This window comes from Pholis gunnellus, assembly GCF_910591455.1.
Source record: "Pholis gunnellus genome assembly, chromosome: 14".
Classification (NCBI taxonomy): Eukaryota; Metazoa; Chordata; class Actinopteri; order Perciformes; family Pholidae; genus Pholis; species Pholis gunnellus.
The window spans coordinates 12366481-12383685 of NC_136541.1; the positions used below are offsets into that span (position 1 = coordinate 12366481).

General features: G+C 41.9%; 1 protein-coding gene across 2 annotated transcripts; it reads left to right on the plus strand.

Moving 5' to 3' along the window:
• Positions 1–1889: 1889 nt before the first annotated feature.
• scinlb (scinderin like b) lies at positions 1890–15673 on the plus strand. 2 transcript variants are annotated; one of them, XM_079172852.1, is made up of 17 exons: positions 1890–1987; positions 4221–4408; positions 5653–5807; positions 8549–8710; positions 8912–9061; positions 9583–9681; positions 10212–10344; positions 10533–10621; positions 10778–10993; positions 11085–11215; positions 11404–11494; positions 12712–12882; positions 12964–13138; positions 14072–14187; positions 14311–14388; positions 14559–14619; positions 14842–15673. In XM_079172852.1, exons 2-17 carry the CDS (start codon positions 4228–4230, stop codon positions 15003–15005), a joined length of 2172 nt encoding a protein of 723 aa, XP_079028978.1. In that variant the 5' UTR covers positions 1890–1987; positions 4221–4227; the 3' UTR covers positions 15006–15673. The 2 variants fall into 2 exon arrangements, with proteins under 2 accessions (XP_079028978.1, XP_079028979.1); XM_079172853.1 differs by having other exon boundaries at positions 9583–9672.
• The last annotated feature ends 1532 nt before the right edge of the window (positions 15674–17205 follow it).

Here is a 17205-nt window from a genome sequence, read left to right on the forward strand (position 1 = left end):
TTGGTATCCCGATAATTCGCTGGAAAAGTGGGAGAACATTTCTGCTTCAGTGAACTAGCATCACTTCTAGCAGCGTAAGCCCCTGACTATAAGAGTCTAATCCGTTTTGGTTTGCTTGTATTGTCACTGAGGATATGCATCAGTCAGCTGTCGGCTTCTGGCACAATGGGGCTCCGGCAGCCGGCCACTCGGCCTACTGTACATGTCACATCCTGTTTGATGATGAGACTCACCCGACCCCCGTCTGGCACCAGTGTTGTCAACAAATGAGTTCACAGTGTTGGTGCAGCTTCTATATATGTGAAACCAAGATCTGTTTTATAAGAAATAAACTTGTTTACATGCAGAAATGGACGGAAGAAACGAAGCGGTCTAAAACAATTCTGTGTTTGAAGCTAGATGCTTCCTCTTTCACTGATCCATTCAGCTCCTTCAGCCAAATCTTATTTGAATATTGTGGTTGCTGTGCGACGCACACACATCAACACAAACATCAGGCGAATGAAGAATTTTTTTACAGTTTCACAAAACTGTCATGATGAAATGATGCGTGGGAACAGTTCTTCATCCATGTTGGATTCAAGTCAAAAGTTGTTACCCTGTGAACAAAACCTGCCCTGTTTAGTTGAAAAAATGTACTCATAGCTGAACAACTGCTGTGTTGGGACATGTTTTTAACAGGCATTAAGCTCCTTTTGGTTGTGATATGATTGCCTGATGACCAGAATTTTACTCTTTCACAAAACTGAAATGGTGTGTGGGAACAGTCCATCATCCGAACCCACTTCCTTTTAATTCTGCAAAATGTTCTAAAACTTTGATGAACTTTGACTTTCAATAAAACATAGAGGAAGAGCTATTTATTTCCAATGGGCCAAATTCTCAAGAAGACGTGTGTGAACAGTCAAATGTGATTTGAAGTTGTGACCCCACTGTGAACAAAACGTACCCTGTTGGAAAAGTCACTGATGGCTGAACTGCAGTTGTCATGTTTGGATATGTTATTACCAGTTGTGGCATTAAGCTCCTGCCTGTATATGGTTTGTTTTCTGCAGGATGTGTGTCATCCTTGTACGTAACATTTATGTATAAACAGCCATGTTTCTCATCACCTCTCAAGCTAAGAAATCTGTACAAATAAACACACCGTCTGCAGGGAGAGTACAGTAGGTGGATTCTGGGTGTGACTTGTGTGAGCTTGTCTTCAGGGTTGAACAGGGATTAGAGTGGTGTCACGTGGCTGAGCTCTAATAAATATGTGTTTGGTCTGTGTGTAATAGGACTGCTCGTCAGAGTCAATATTTAGCATCCTCTCTTAGTGGTGTCCAATGTCAGCTGGAAGGAGTTTTTAAAAAATCCTTTCAAACTAAAACCTTCATCTTGACTCAAGTAGTTTTCCATGTTGCTACAGCGCAAATGTTTCCAGTATTTTTTCCATATAAATCCTGTTGCTTCAGCATTCCAGGACAATGAGGGGAGCCACATTTTCCGCAGTTTTTTATAAAAAAAAATTCAGTCACACTTTCCTTTGAGCTGAAGACAAACAGACACACTGTTGATTCAACTGCTGTTTCATGAAGAAATATGACTTCATGGACTTTGTCCCTCCTTATCGGAACACTTTACAATCTGCACAGTAAATACAACAATGCACGCAGAGCCAAGTTCACACAAACACTGAAAGGGAACAATTTAAAACGCAAAGTGTGCTCCTGAATTATGGCAACACAGTTTAAACGCACTTTTCAGGGGAAAAAGTGCACACAAGCATCTCTATCATTGCTGCTCCTGTCGACCAATCAGTGCTCTCTCTCCTCGTCAGACAGACCCATGAACAAACTGAGCACACCCTCCTCCTCCTCCTCCTCCTCCTCCTCCTCTACTAGCCATTAAAACATAAAGACACTCCACTCTCAGCCCACTCCCACATCTACAGCCTCCTCCAGCGGTTCTGCTCCTCTCTCTTCTGCGATTCATCTTGCAAACTGTGAGTTCCCGTAAGAATGCGCCTTTTTTTGTGACTTTGTGGACTTTGATTTATGTGACAAGCCTTTTGAATCGTGCAGAATTCCTTAGATCGAAGTGGCACAGCTCGCGTTGTTCAATGATTTATTTTTATTTATTTTGCACGCGTGTGGCAAGTTCAGTGCAGATTTTCAGAAGAGATTTTCCAGATGTGGAAAGTCTCCGTTCATTTCGCCCCTCTGAGTCACAGCAGACAGCGAAAGCTGCGCGAAAACGAGAGATTAACCAGAAGGATTCCATATGTTATGGAAACGCAGGCTGTTTATTGCATTGCTTATTATGGGGCAAATACTCTGTTATTTCCTGTTTTTTATCTCGTGAGTGAAACGGAGCGCACACACAATTAGAGCAGGAAGCAGCGGTTTGGATGTTATGCAAGACAAAAAAGAAGAAAAAAAAGAAGAAATTGTGCGAATAGCAAATGTTACATCAAATTAAAGCAACATTGCTTCTCTTCTTTTTTCTTCTTTGAAAGATGCACTTCTCCTATTACCTAAATAAGAGAAACACCCCACACAGCCTCCAGTCTGACCAGTCAGCAGATTAGATGAAGTGACTCATTAGAGATGCTCTTTCCCAGCAGACATGTATCACCACAGACTTGCAGAGTTATGTAATTAGTTACAGCAGTGTCATTAATGGTGCATCAGTAAACCTCCATGGATCTTAAGCGATCTGAAGGTCTGTTCATGATGCAGCATTTACTGATCAGCCTCTTGCAGGAAGTCCACTGGGTGTTTTCTCTCTGCGCTGAAACCTGAGCCGCTCACTAAACACACAGCTGAACAAACTCAACAGTACTCCTTCAGGTGATAATGATGATGCGTGGCTGTTCTGATCTGTGGTTGGTTTGATCTTTTAATATCTATCTGTAAATAACACACCATGCACAATGAGCATGTGTAGTGTTACAGTGCAGTATGTGGATCATAGCATAAAGCGGCCTATGGAGTGTAAGATCTGAGTCTTACAGAAGTGGATGACGCAAGTGTTGTGTCATTACAGTTGGCATCAGCCTCACTGCAGTAATAATCCTGCTGCTGCCAATCCCATTTGTAATCTGGCTCTTGAGTAATCGGGGAAAACGTAAATCTGCATAATCTCTCACTCTCATCATAATCTGAAGTTTATGTCTGCTAAATCAAACATCCATTGACTCTACAAGCCAGGTTCAGTGATTTACTGCACCACAGTTCACAAGATGACTTTATTGACGCAGTCTGCAGTCATGCAGTTACCAATTAGTTGTTACTCTGCTATAAACCCACAAGATATGTGCAGTAGTTATCTCTCTCATATTGGGAGATGTATGATTAACAGATTAATGATGGTTCAAAGTTCCTCCATCAATCTGGTTTCCATTGTTTAAAGAAAACAGTTCAGACAAGTGTATGGTGTTTATCAGCTTTATTTTCAGAATTGAAGATATTATGACTCCTCTGTCCGATACTTGTCTCGCAATTTATACAGGACTTTTAAATTAACAGGATCCACGAGGCCAAGAGTCAAAGTAACTTGTTAAACCGCACATCTCTAAACTTTTAATGAAAATGAACCTTGTTATATGTTTTGCGGCTATGTATTTAAAAAAAATACTTCATGGGTTTTACTGACACAATTAGTAGGAGAATTTTCCAAACCCGTAGAAAAGCAATTTAATCCTCCAAATTATGTGCAAACTAAAGAAGAAGAGTAATAGTCAGATTCAAATGTCAAATGGACTTCATGTAAGAAAATCAACCAGAGACTTACGTACGTGAATAGTTAACTGATGTGACAGCAGCAGCAATAAATGACTAAAAACTGGTTTAAGAACCAGTTTGTTTGGTTTAGTCTACCTTCAAAAGCCCGAACAAAGTGAGAGGCCTCCTGTCAACATAACACATGTATTTATAACCACTGTGGGGTTGTCTCTCCCAGCTGCTTCCCACATCTTTACAGAATCATATTCCTGAAACACAAAATGATGCCAAAATGATAACTTCCTCACATTTTGTTGGTATGTTCTTTTCATTGTTTGCTGCATCTCTCTGTCCTTAGGTTGGGTCTGGATTTACAAGATTCCATTTGCAACAACGTTTTGCAAGGCAAAAATATTTAAATCTCTCACCGTCTTTCTCCGTCACCCTCTGGCCTCTTGCATCTCCATATTTACTCTCTTCCTCCTTCTTTTTTCGTGTCCACCTTTCTCTCAGAGCCATCATGGTTTCCCATAAGGAGTTTGTGGGTGCAGGGAAGCAGCCGGGGCTGCAGGTGTGGCGTATCGAGAACTTGGACCTGAAGCCGGTTCCTAAGGCCCTGCATGGCAGCTTCTTCACCGGGGACGCCTACCTGATGCTCTTCACCACCTCAGCCCCGTCATACAACATACACATGTGGCTGGGTAAGACGTGGGCACATAGTGTGCACCAGCCTATGGTGCAACATGTTAATAATCCCATCTTTAACGACTAGAAATGAATATCTTCCTGTTTATCTTGCTTTATAAAAATGGTGTTGTCATGCTGTTTTCAAAACAGGAAACAGTCTTGCGTTGCATTTTTGAGAAATAATCGCCAACACATTTGGTGGCAGAAGTCATTTTACTGCAATGTGTGTTATATGAGTGGTTATATGATGTGCTGAGGGTTTCTTCAAAGTCCTATTGTTTAAATGGCAATACAGTGTTGAATCTTAAAGTGGGCAAAAGTACAGCATTGTAATCACGTCCTTGTTGAAGTCAGTCACAAACTAAAGTAAAATATTAACAATTTAAAAAGAAAAGCTGATACAGTGCATGCACTTAGTCACACTAAAAACCTTTTGGCATTATGAGACAAACTGAGCGATTACAATGTTCTCATGATGTCCTTGCAACACTATAGCTGTGGTTTTAAAGTGGTTATAGATAAAATTAGACATGTGATCTCAGCACTCAAACATCCTCTGCTGCATGAGTCGCTGAAAATGTCTTCTCTAGAAGTCACACCAGAGTAAGAATTTCCACCCTGCCACACAGCTCCCTCTGTGCCGTCTGATCTCATTTAAGGGTCAGTTCAGGCCTTTACAGAGCGAACAAAGACACCAACAACTTTAAATCCTAAATTGAAGGCAAAGTCTTTTAATGCTCTGTACATTTTCAGTTAAATAACAAGGACTTCAATAAAGACGCTGCTCACTTCTGGAATACCCTGCTGTATGCCACAAGAGACCGGTTTGTAGTGTTTCCTGCCAATTCTCCTCCAGTGCCAGCACACAGACTGCTCTTTTAGTTCTCTTCCGCCATTGCTACTGCCTGCAAGACATTGAAGTAGAAATAACATGAGAACATAGTTAATCCCTCTGTGTGGGATCAATGTTATAGTCATGAAGAGTCATGGAATAGTTGTGTTGTTGGGCCATCCGTCAGTAAAAGCAGGATACAAAGTGGCTCTGCTGCAGATGTGGTTGATTCAAAGCCTCAAGTCCTGACTCAGAGGTCCCATAAGGTCACTGCAGAAACTCATGGGCTGCAGATTGCTCTGCTAATGTAAACTTACTGAATGCTCTTATGACAAACTCGACTCTCGAGCATCCGTGCGATGCAATTAGAGAATGAAAATAGCTGAGAAAAAAGACGATTTGACTATAAATGTCTCTTTCCTGCAGGGGACGCGTGCTCGCAGGATGAGAGTGGAGCAGTGGCCATCTTTTCCACACAGCTGGATGACTTCCTGGGTGGTGGGCCGGTGCAGTACAGGGAGTTGCAGAACTCTGAATCCAACACCTTTCTGGGATACTTCAAGTCAGGAATCAAGTACCAGGTGAGCTTCAGCAAAGACAACTTTGGACTGGTTCGCTATCTGAATGAAAATACTCTCCAGCAGTGGTTCCCAACCTGGGGGGGGGGGGGGGGGGGGGGAACATTATACCTGCTAAACATCAGCGTGTTAGAGTTGTCATTGTGAGTTTATTAGGATGCTGATGTTAACATTAACACCTCACAGAGCTGCTAGCATGGCTCAAGTCTTGTTTCATTTGAAATACTGCACAGATTAACCTCTTTAGGCCTCTAAAAATTACTCAAATGAAAATGTTTTAGAAGGTAAAATTCAAATGAACTGCTCATAATTCATACATATGCACCACGTGACGAGTAGCCACAAATAGACATTGCTGTGTATTAAAGATTTACAAGAAAAGAGGGAGGGGGTCATTGCTCTAGGTCAGGGGTGGCCAACCCGCGGCTCGCGAGCCGCATGCGGCTCTTTGCCCGGTTTCATGCGGCTCTTACGTTCATATCGAAGTTTGTATTTGTGTTTTTTTAATGTTCGTGTTCGCTTCGCTTACGGTATTTTCGTCAAACGCGCATGTGCGGCCACAGATTACGTTCCTCGTCGACCCATTTAACGCCGAGACGGACTGTTTGAAAGCCCCGCTAGTCACAGATGAGGATGCGGCTGAGTTGGAGATGATCGATCTTTGTGAGGAGGACCAACTCAAACCTGCTTTAAGGGACGGGACCATTGAGTTCTGGAAAAGTGTGCCAATGAAAAAATACCCCAATGTCAAACGGGCTGCGCTTAAGATACTGTCAATGTTTGGGTCAACATACGTCTGCGAGTCTGTGTTTTCTACCCTGAAACACGTGAAATCAAAGCATCGATCTGTTCTGACTGACACCCATGTGAAAGAATTGCTTCGAGTGGCAACAACGGAATACAAGCCAGATTTGAAGAGGATTGTTCAAGGCAAGGAATGCCAGAAGTCCCACTAAGTAACATGCATAGTAAAAGAAAAACACTATTGTAAATTATTATATTTTTGTTTGTGGACTTGGTTGAACTGAGAGTTTGTCTGTGTGAGACAGTGCACACTGTTCATTGTTGAAAATGACTGGCCTGTGGTCTTAGGAGTCAATTTCTGTCATTATCATATTGGTGTGTGACATTTACAATAAATCTGGCTGAGCAAAGGTATGTGTGTGTGTGAGGAAGGGATAGGGTGATGTTCATGTGTGCCCATGTGTATGATGTGGCTCTTTGCGGTAACACAGTAAAAAATGTGGCTCTTGGTCTCTGACTGGTTGGCCACCCCTGCTCTAGGTTAATAACTGCATAAATGAGTCAACTATAAAACAATGTTTCTTTTGTGTTGTCCGTCCGCACTAAACTTCACTATTAAAATATAAAGTGAGCAATGAAGATTCTTACAAAATAAACAGTGAAAGTTATGATGACAAAAAAATGACAAATGGAGCAACAATCTGTCAGGACTAATTATATCTACAGGGCTTAATGATTGTCGGCATTTCGTGAACTTTGCCAAACAGTGAAGCTGATGAGTCTGAAGTTCAGAGGGAACACAACATTCCCCATTCACTACTGCCAGTGTGGGCCTGCTCCACTGACTGACTGTAACGGAGGCAACCACCCTGTTTAAAGGAGGACATTTTGAAAAACACAAGCGGGCCACTTTTTAACCAGCCATCTGTTTCACATTGCCATGAAAACCATCCAAACCTCCTTCTGGCTCTAGTTGGATATAATTAGCCCAGAGTCCTGTTTACTGCTCTTGCAAAGTTGGAGAGTGGAAACTCTGCTCTGCACATGTACAGAAACACAGCTCAGACACACAGTGTTCTTCCGAAAAAGAGCGAGAGACAGAATGAAACCTCATTATCTCTTCATGCTTTTGGTAACTCCACTGTTAGGAAACAATCCTGTCATTAAAATAAACAGAGACTGCATTGTTGCCAGGGACATTTTTAACTGCGGCTCTCTTGAGAAAGATGAAGAGCGTCAATGTGGTTTTTGAAGAATCCACTCCTCCAGATTCCTAACAAAAATCTGTGTCTTTGTGGTTAAATGCTGAGCCCTCAACAGACATTTTAAAAACAAGAACCTCCCTCCTTGTATCTGTTCCCATTCAGTGACAATGGTTGATCTAAAGTGTTGCATGATAAAAATCCATCAAACATCAGAGTATCAAAGCAGTCCCATTGCTTTTTCTGTTGTAGTTTCTGTTGCTCTTCTGCAGTGAATCATTTGCATGCCTTGTAAATACCTGTTTTGTTTAATGGCTTCACTAAGGATGGCACATTACGAGACAATCCTGCCTCTCAGGTACACCACTGTTGCAGACATGATCCTCCTTTCCAAAAGCAGGCATCATGTCAGTTTCATTTTTGTTTCATAAGACTTATTGCCTTTGTTAGCTGTGATTCATAGTACATGCTAATCTCATTATTTGGCAGCATCATTTACAGCCTTTTGTCTTTAGAGGTTTTTACTGTGTTGTGTTAAACTCATTTCTCCCTCAACGTTAATCTCAGTGTCTCATGAAATCATCTGTGTCCATACATCCTGCCTCAGACCTCTCAATAGTACGTTTGTGACTGTTTGTCTGGTGGTTATAAACTCAAAACTGTGCACATGATGTAAGATTAGTGCTGTTTTCTTCCGTTAACTGTGTTCATGTACATGTTTCAAATAAAGCCGCTTTTTTTTTAGGAACATATTTTCGCTTTCCATAACCTCACTTAAATTATTATTTGTTGTCACAGAAAGGGGGCGTGGCCTCAGGTTTTCAGCACGTGGTGACCAACGATATGAACGTGAAGCGCCTTCTGCATATCAAGGGTCGGAGGGCCATCAGAGCAACAGAGGTGGACATGTCCTGGGCCAGCTTCAACAAGGGAGACTGCTTCATTGTTGACCTGGGCCAGGTGAGCTGGGTTTGATCTGTTTTAGTGTGTGTGTGTGTGTGTGTGTGTGTGTAAGAGTATATATGGGTGAACATTATATACGGTGTATATTACTAATACTCATTGTGTCCCTGGTTGTCACCAAATCAATCAGCACTGAAATCTAAGTGTAATAAGGTTACTAACTTTAATGTCCATTTCCTGTCTGCCGCTCTCCTGCAGCACATCTATCAGTGGTGTGGCAGTGAGTGTAACCGATTCGAGAGGCTGAAGGCCTCTGGGGTCGGTATCGACATCAGAGATAATGAGAGAAATGGCAGAGCCAAACTGCACATGGTGGAGGAGGGGGAAGAGCCGGCAGAAATCATCGAGGTGACACACACACACACACACACACACACACACACACACACACACACACACACACTCTCCCCTCTCCTGGTATATCTCAGCCCCACATTGAAGATTTCCCTCCAAAGCTGATTACTTGTGAGCAGAAGCTATAAGCGTTATTGATGCTTTCACGGCCGGCCAGTGATTAGTCACCGTGGGAACGAGTGGACACAATGCTGTCCTTTGTAATGTGCTGCTCCTGTGCCAACTCTGTGCCAAGGCGGTATTGTAAACACTTCCTTTACAAGTGAGGAGGGTAAACTCCAGAGAGGCCTAATGAAAGGGAGAGAGAAGGGGGGGGGGGGTGGTTTAACATTTTTTAAATTCATCCAAATTGTTTTTAACCTGATAAAAAAGCTGTAGAATGTAGTCTATGTAAAAAGTCACTGTCAAGGTCATCGTGTCTTTATCTGTGTAAAAAAACACAATTGTAACTTGAGGCACAAGTGATACTTATGAGAACAAGAGGAGAACAATAATGAATTCCTCTGGTTGTGTAGGCTCTGGGGCCCAAACCCACCATAGCACCCAGTACTGCCGATGACGAGAAGGTGGACACCTCCAACAGGAAGAAGGCTGCCCTCTACATGGTGAGTGATGTAAGTGATAGCCCATTATCAAACCTTTTTTCCTGTACTGTGTATAGATATAAAATATATATGTTATATATGTGCATGTTCGATATATATGTGACTTTAATTTCCGAGTGGGAAATAAGATTTCATAACCCACACTACGGAGGGATCTTTAGCTAAAGCAGGATTTGAAATGTAACCTGATAATTGTGCTGCATTCTTGTGCTACTGATTTGAATTTCAAAATCAAAACTTGAATATTATATCCACGATTCAGTCCAATTGAATTACAAAGATGCCTGCATACTCTATTTATCCATGGATCTTTGAGTTACTGAACATCAAATAAATATGTGTGTAGTGCATATGATAGAGTATACACTTCTACATTCGATAATTACAAATTACACCTAAAGAATATGCTTTTTCCAAAAATTACATTTTAATTTTGGAACAAATGAAGCTGTTTTGAAGCGGTTGAGGAAACACGTCCTCACTTATCGGTACACTTTGAGAGCAGAGCTGGTAGCTGACGCTGTCCCTCTGTTTCGTAGATCTCTGATGCCTCTGGCTCGATGAAGGTGTCGGCCGTGGCTCCGTCCAGTCCCTTCAAACAGGCCATGTTGTCTCCTGAGGAGTGCTACATCCTGGACAACGGGGTGGACAAGAACATCTTTGTTTGGAAAGGTGCCTATACAGCTTTACAGACTCAATAACTGAGCATTATTCTGCAGAATTTCTAAGCATGCTACTTGAAAAATAATATTCATTAGGTAGTTCATTACCTAGATTGGCTCTCGAAGTAGCATAAGAGTTGAATGTTTTTCCGAATTATGGCCTTCTCATCATGTTATATCTTATCTATCTCCAACCAGGTCCCAAGGCCAACATGTCAGAGCGTAAAGCAGCCATGTCCGCGGGGCAGCAGTTCATCAAAGACAAGGGATACTCCAACAGGACACAGGTAAAGCTGACATGTGTCTTGCAGAAAAGCAGCGTCTTGTTTTCACATAATACATTTCAATTTTGCTGTTTTGAACTTCTATTATTAAAGAAATGTCACACTTTTAATGCCATGTCAAAGATTCGGGTAATTCAAAAATCCCTCTTTCCCTTACAGATCCAGGTACTTCCTGCAGGAGCTGAGACGACTTTGTTCAAGCAGTTCTTCAGCGACTGGAAGGACAAAGACGAGACCACGGGCCCCACTAAGGCCTACACCATCGGACGCATAGCCAAAGTGGACCAGGTGCCCTTCGATGCCGCCTCCCTGCACTCCAACAAGGCCATGGCAGCCCAGCACGGCATGGTGGATGATGGAAAGGGCAAGGTCCAGGTACGAATGGGTTTGAAAGCTTAAAAAAAGACCCCAGATAAAAACGGTGTGGTGAGGTGGGGGAAAAAAACGGTTGTGGTTTGGCTTTCAGATTTGGCGTGTTGAGGGTGAAAAGGTTCCTGTGGATCCCTCCTCCTACGGTCACTTCTATGGTGGAGACTGTTACCTCATCCTCTACAGCTACAGACTGAGTGGCCGCGAGAAACACATCATTTACACCTGGTGGGTAAAAACAAAGATCCATACTTACACGTATGTGGTGTAATACAGCGGGAACTACAGGCTGCTGTCGAGCATGTACACACAGTTCCCCACCACGCCTAGTCTAAGACCTGCCCTGATTCTAGGAGAGTCATTCAGACTGTGTGTGTGTGTGTGTGTGTGTGTGTGTGTGTGTGTTACTGTGTCAGGCAGGGAATGAAGTGCACACAGGATGAACTGGCAGGTTCGGCGTTCCTCACAGTGAAGCTCGATGACTCAATGGGAGGATCCCCAGTTCAGGTGAGAGCTTTTGGCGCTGATGCACCGCTCACCTTGACATCACGTGTAAAAACAAGTTCAGATTCTGTACAGTCCCATGGTAACCCCAGTATTTCACAAAAGGCTTGATACCAGACTTGGCTGTGACTTAAGGGTATTAAAGGAATAATATAAATAATTATTTTTAATTAGAAGTGTGAGTCTGAATGTGACTTGTGGAAGGTGATTAGTAAGCTACAGCCAGTAATATTTCATGTCTACTTTCTTAGTATTTAGCTCATTAAATTTTTTGGCAGAACTTGTTTTTAGTGGTTTTCTTGGTTGCTATAAAAGATGAGTTATAACAGAAGAGCATAATGTCTGGCTACCTCACAATAGCAGCACTGTGGAAAATAAGACTTTTAGTGATTATAAGGGTTCAGCTTCTCAAATCTATTAAACCAAATTATTACAGAGGATTAAGTACAGCGGATCAAGACAAACAATCTGTCATAACTTCAGCCTAAAACAACCAGCAGAGGGCAGTGTCACTGTAATGTTCATATTTTAATACCACTCTACTGCACTCCCACACTTAACCACATAATAATTTCAGTATTTACAACTTCTTCATTGCCATAACAAGTGATGCCTCATCACCAACTTAGATATGAAGCTTAAACTCAAAATAATTGTATTTATTTGATTGTTAAAGGCATCAAAACACAAGTAAAACATGTGATTATTAAAAGGCAATCCCTCACCAACTATGACGACATATACCCCATGACCCCTTATAACAGTGTACAGGGGCTTTTGTATGTTTTAGCCCATTTACTACAAAGTAAATGTAGTTTAAATCTGAGGTAGCGTTTGTGATCCATGCTGCTGTGTTTGACAAACTTGAATGTACTTATTCCCTGATTCCACTCCAGGGATCCATTGATTTCTGCATTCCCTTAAGTATTACGCTGTATGAAAGCAATCCATCACAGTAAACATAAAGTCTGTTGTTACTTTCAAAATAAGTCTTTCCTTTAACTGTATTAGCGTGCTGTGATGTACATTAACACAAAATAATGCAGATGGGAATTTCAAATCTGATAATTGATTTTCAGATCATACAGAAATGAATGGCAAAATACATTAAAGAAACAAAAAATGTATTGAATGCTTTCAATGATTCATTTTGTAAATATATTGGCATGGTCCTTTAGACATTCAGACTGTGACGTTTTTTTTTAATGTCCTCATCATAGGTGAGAGTGACTCAGGGTCAGGAGCCTCCACACTTGATGAGTCTGTTCCAGGGCAAACCCATGATCATCCACATGGGAGGAACGTCACGCAAAGGTGGAAACTCACAAACCGGCAGCACTCGCCTCTTCAACATCCGCCAGAGCTCTTCCCGCGCTACCCGGGCTGTGGAGGTGAGCCGTCTGCCAGCACACGGACTCGCGTTGTCACATCCTCGATTTCCACCTCTTACCTGTCTCCATGTGTTCTCTCAGGTCGAGGTCTCTGCTTCCAATCTGAACACCAACGATGTGTTTGTGCTGAAGTCCCCGAGCGCCTTGTATGTGTGGCGGGGAGTGGGGGCCAGTGATGAGGAGATGGCGGCTGCCAAGCATGTGGAGGGCTTCCTGGGTGGCAGTCCCAAACATGTGTCCGAGGGCAAGGAGCCAGGTGGGTGTCCTCTGAAGACCAATATAGACTATTGTATGTAATAATAGGTTTTTACTTAGGCCGATGCTATTAGCACCCAGGTGTCAGAGGCCAACAATTCTATTTGCACCCAGACGGAACAGCCAATGTGGTTATTTTCACCTGGGTGTATATAGCATGGCAGAGACAAGCACACACGTTAGATACTGTATGTGTATGAATAGACTATTGTAGGCATATTTCTCCTGAACCCAACCAAAAGACGTTGTTGTCTGAACTTAACCAATCTGCGACTGAAAACTGAAAAATAATAAGTTAATGTAAAACTAGACTTCTCAAATGACATGAACTTAGGTCTCCTGGATGAAACTCCTGATTTTCACCCATTCATCCACCACAACCTACTCCCTATGAATACTTTGTCAATGTTTATGCTAATATTTCTGTTACTACTAATAATAATTCGACTAATCTTTCAAAAGGCTAACTAATGCTAAATTAAGTTACATATTCAACTTGGCCGGGTGTAAATAGCCGAATAGATGCCGTGTGACTATTCTCACCCGGTTGCAAATAGCTATGATATTTACCTCCCATGAAAATGAACTGGAACGATTAGTAGGGATGCGTTTTGCTTTGTTTCTCTGCCCTTGGATGATTAAAGAGGGAGGATGCGTCATCATACTCATTAGTCTAATGGCTGTGCAGTACTTTAAAGCCAAAAGTTATGTGAAAATCAGTTATACTTTATCAAAGTATTTGGACTCATTTTGACATAACTTTGAAGATTAAAAGTATCTGAACTCACAAATGTCACTGATTGTCCTGATCTGATGATGTATTTGGGAGCTGACTGGCCCAAAGAGCAGCAGCATCAATCTTTGGTGGAGGTCGTTATTCTTTTCCTGATTAAACAAACAAAAGCACCAAATGTTGTATTGTCTTCTCTCTCAGCTGATTTCTGGGCTGCTCTTGGCGGCAAGAAGGATTACCAGACCTCCAAGAGTCTGCAGAACATGATGAACGCCCCGCGTCTGTTTGGCTGCTCCAACAAAACTGGAAGACTTAGTGTGAGTGAAATGATAAGAGCACAATTTGTTATCGAGGCTCATATGCTACAGATGTGGAACACTTTATTTCGGTTTAGCCTATCAACGCATTCAGACTGAATTTTCTTCTGCTCCGTCTATCAGGTTGAAGAAGTACCAGGGGACTTCAATCAGTCAGATCTGGCCATTGATGATGTCATGCTCCTGGATACCTGGGACCAGGTAACATGAGCCCTCTGTCGTCATCGTTAGAGCTTGCAGAAACATGTTTGATGTGTGGTATGCCTTTATGGAGTTCAGACTCCACAGACTCCACAAAGGCATACATACTCTTAAAACTCTGCATAGCTGGGGACTATTTGAATGGTTGAATGTGTTTCTTTTCCCTGCAGATCTTCCTGTGGGTTGGCAACGAGGCTAATGCAGAAGAAAGGACAGGAGCTCCCAAAATAGGTTTGTTGCTTGAACCCTAAAGAAAGAAACATATCGTCCACACAGATCATACTGTCCCCCCTCAGCTCTAGGAAGCTCTTTAGCATCTTTGGGATCATTTCTTGTTTTCAAAGTCTGTTGTCTGTGAATTTGTGCTGTGAGACTATTACGTATAGTCTCACTTTCTGTCAATAAGACTGTCTTTCTATCTATCAATCCCTCTATCTGCTTCTTGTCATGCAGCAAAAGACTATGTGGAATCAGACCCGTCTGGTCGCAGAGGACTGCCCATCACCACCATCAAACAGGGAGCAGAGCCTCCAACTTTCACTGGCTGGTTCCAGGCCTGGGATACCAAGATGTGGGAGATGGATCCACTGGACAGAATCCGTGCCCGTTTCCAATAATAAAACTAAAGGCTCATTCTACCAGTCTGACTCCTTGGCTGTCCAGCATCTCCTAATGCAACTTCATTTATCTTACCTCCAATCCCTAAGTGCCAAAACCAATGTTATCACTGTTATCAGGTTGAATGGCTGCCTCTTATCCTGCCTCTGGTCCCGGTGCAGCATATTGGACTTTATAAACAGGAATGCATCACATCGGTAGTCAAATGAATTCCTGTCGCAACAATATCTTTAATTGACAGTGGTTTATTGATCTGTTGCATCCAGCAGCACGTCTTTATCGAGGCCCCTAATATGAATGGAAAGGAAGAAAATAGGAAAGGAAGCCATTTTAGACAGCTGGAGATATCGTCTGTTTCTCTCTGCTCTCTTTCACTTCAGGAGACGGCGCCATGCTTTCCTTTCTGCCTGTCTCAACAGCCTTGTTTTTCATAATGAACTAGCATGTCAGAAACAGTTCACTCCATTACTACGTGGTGTTTACATGTGTTTTACCGTTGGTACTGGAATGATATACACTTACTAGAAATTGCATGTTGCTTTTTTTTTTTTATCATATTCTGTGCTTGTGAATTTTTAAAAGGCGTACAGCGTGTCCGTTGTCTTTATTACTTGACCCTGAAATGCTCACGTGGATGGCTTTAAATAAAACTCTCAAGTATTTCAAACCTGTGTTTTCTATTTGATCATTTTCGGGGCTATAATGAGAAAAGGAACCAGATTAATCCTAAACCACCAGCCCCACTAGCATTTATAATTTATATTAAACGTACAGAAACTGTCAGAAGGTTCATAAGCCAGCTCTCACTAAGTCTCTCTTCTTCTCTCGGGAAGACAACATGGGATCTCGTTGCAGTTCGCAGCATCTGTCTAAAGACGACATGAAAGACACGGAGACATGAAAGCTCAGTTCACAGCTGTTCACATACTTGTTTTGAACGTACTATATTCATTTGTTTGTTCATCATATTTTATTGTAAATTGCACAGATACAGGTTTCTTAGAGAAGAAACAGCAGTGAGCATTACAACATGCAAATTTATATATTCCTGCCGCGATACTGTGAATTGAGACATTAAGCATTCTGTGATTTGCAGGATACACATAATACAAACTCAGTGGAAAGCCCCTTAACCCAACTGATTGAATGAAAAACAAACAGTTCTTAAAGGTGAAGTTAAAGGTAAAGATGTTAAATGAGCATTTTAATCTTTTACCGTATACTAATTTCATTTTAAAGGCTGTGTTTGACCTGAATGCTCAGACAGAGTAACAGTCTCTGAAACTTCAATATTGTGACAATACCTGTGTAATGAAAACCCCTTATTTGATTGAAGGAGATCATGGGATGTGATAGAAAGCTCCAGAACAGTTACTAAATGGACCTTGTGGAGGAACCCAAAAAAAGTCAGGAAGATTCTTGCTTGTTTTCATAGAAATAGAATGGGAATAGAATGGACATTGAACTGTTTACCGTGGTCATTTAAGTACAAAAGAAAATGGGCATTGTTGTTTGATGTTCTTGTGACGACACACGTCAGTGGGGCTGTAAAGTGTTGTAAAGTAAGCAGATGCAGCACCAGGGAAGCAGATGGCTGGCTAGTTAGCTATGTAGCTTGTTCTTGGTGGGAAGAGAGGCGAAGGGACCGTTAGACCCAGCGCTGCCCACCAATGTAACCAGTGTAGCATTAAAGCATGGTGGAATTAGCAAGCTAGCTAACTAGCCATCTTTCAGCTAGTTAGCTTCTTAATTCCACCATGCTTTAATGCGACTCTTGGTGCAGAAAATGAACCGAACAAAGTTGTCGTTCATCTAGCGATAGCAATGTGCTTGCCTACGCTGTGACAAGGGTGTGTGGATGTGGCATTGAGATGTTCAATTGTATTAATTTACTCTGGCTCTCTATCCGCCTTATCGTTACTACTCCAGGACAGTTTAGTTCAAACAAGTCAATGTCAATGTCGTAGTTGCAACAGTACACATAAAAATGTCTGCCGATACCGCTCTGACCGTCCTGCTATGTTGATTTGAAAGGGAATGTCCGTTAAACTCCTATTCTATTTAATGTTTTGACAACTCAACAAATAAGACATCTTCAGGTAGATGTGTTGTTTCCAGTGGGAACTGAATAGAAAACAAGACTTTTACATGTTTATTACTTCAAACCCAAACTGCAGAATATTATAATGTATATATAGT

Excerpts from the sequence above, each read along its gene's own strand:
- scinlb (XM_079172852.1), top strand. The coding sequence starts at position 4,228 with ATGGTTTCCCATAAGGAGTTTGTGGGTGCAGGGAAGCAGCCGGGGCTG. Across the intron at positions 10,622-10,777 it reads GATACTCCAACAGGACACAG|ATCCAGGTACTTCCTGCAGG; the intron begins GTAAAGCTGACA and ends TTTCCCTTACAG. Across the intron at positions 11,216-11,403 it reads AAACACATCATTTACACCTG|GCAGGGAATGAAGTGCACAC; the intron begins GTGGGTAAAAAC and ends TTACTGTGTCAG.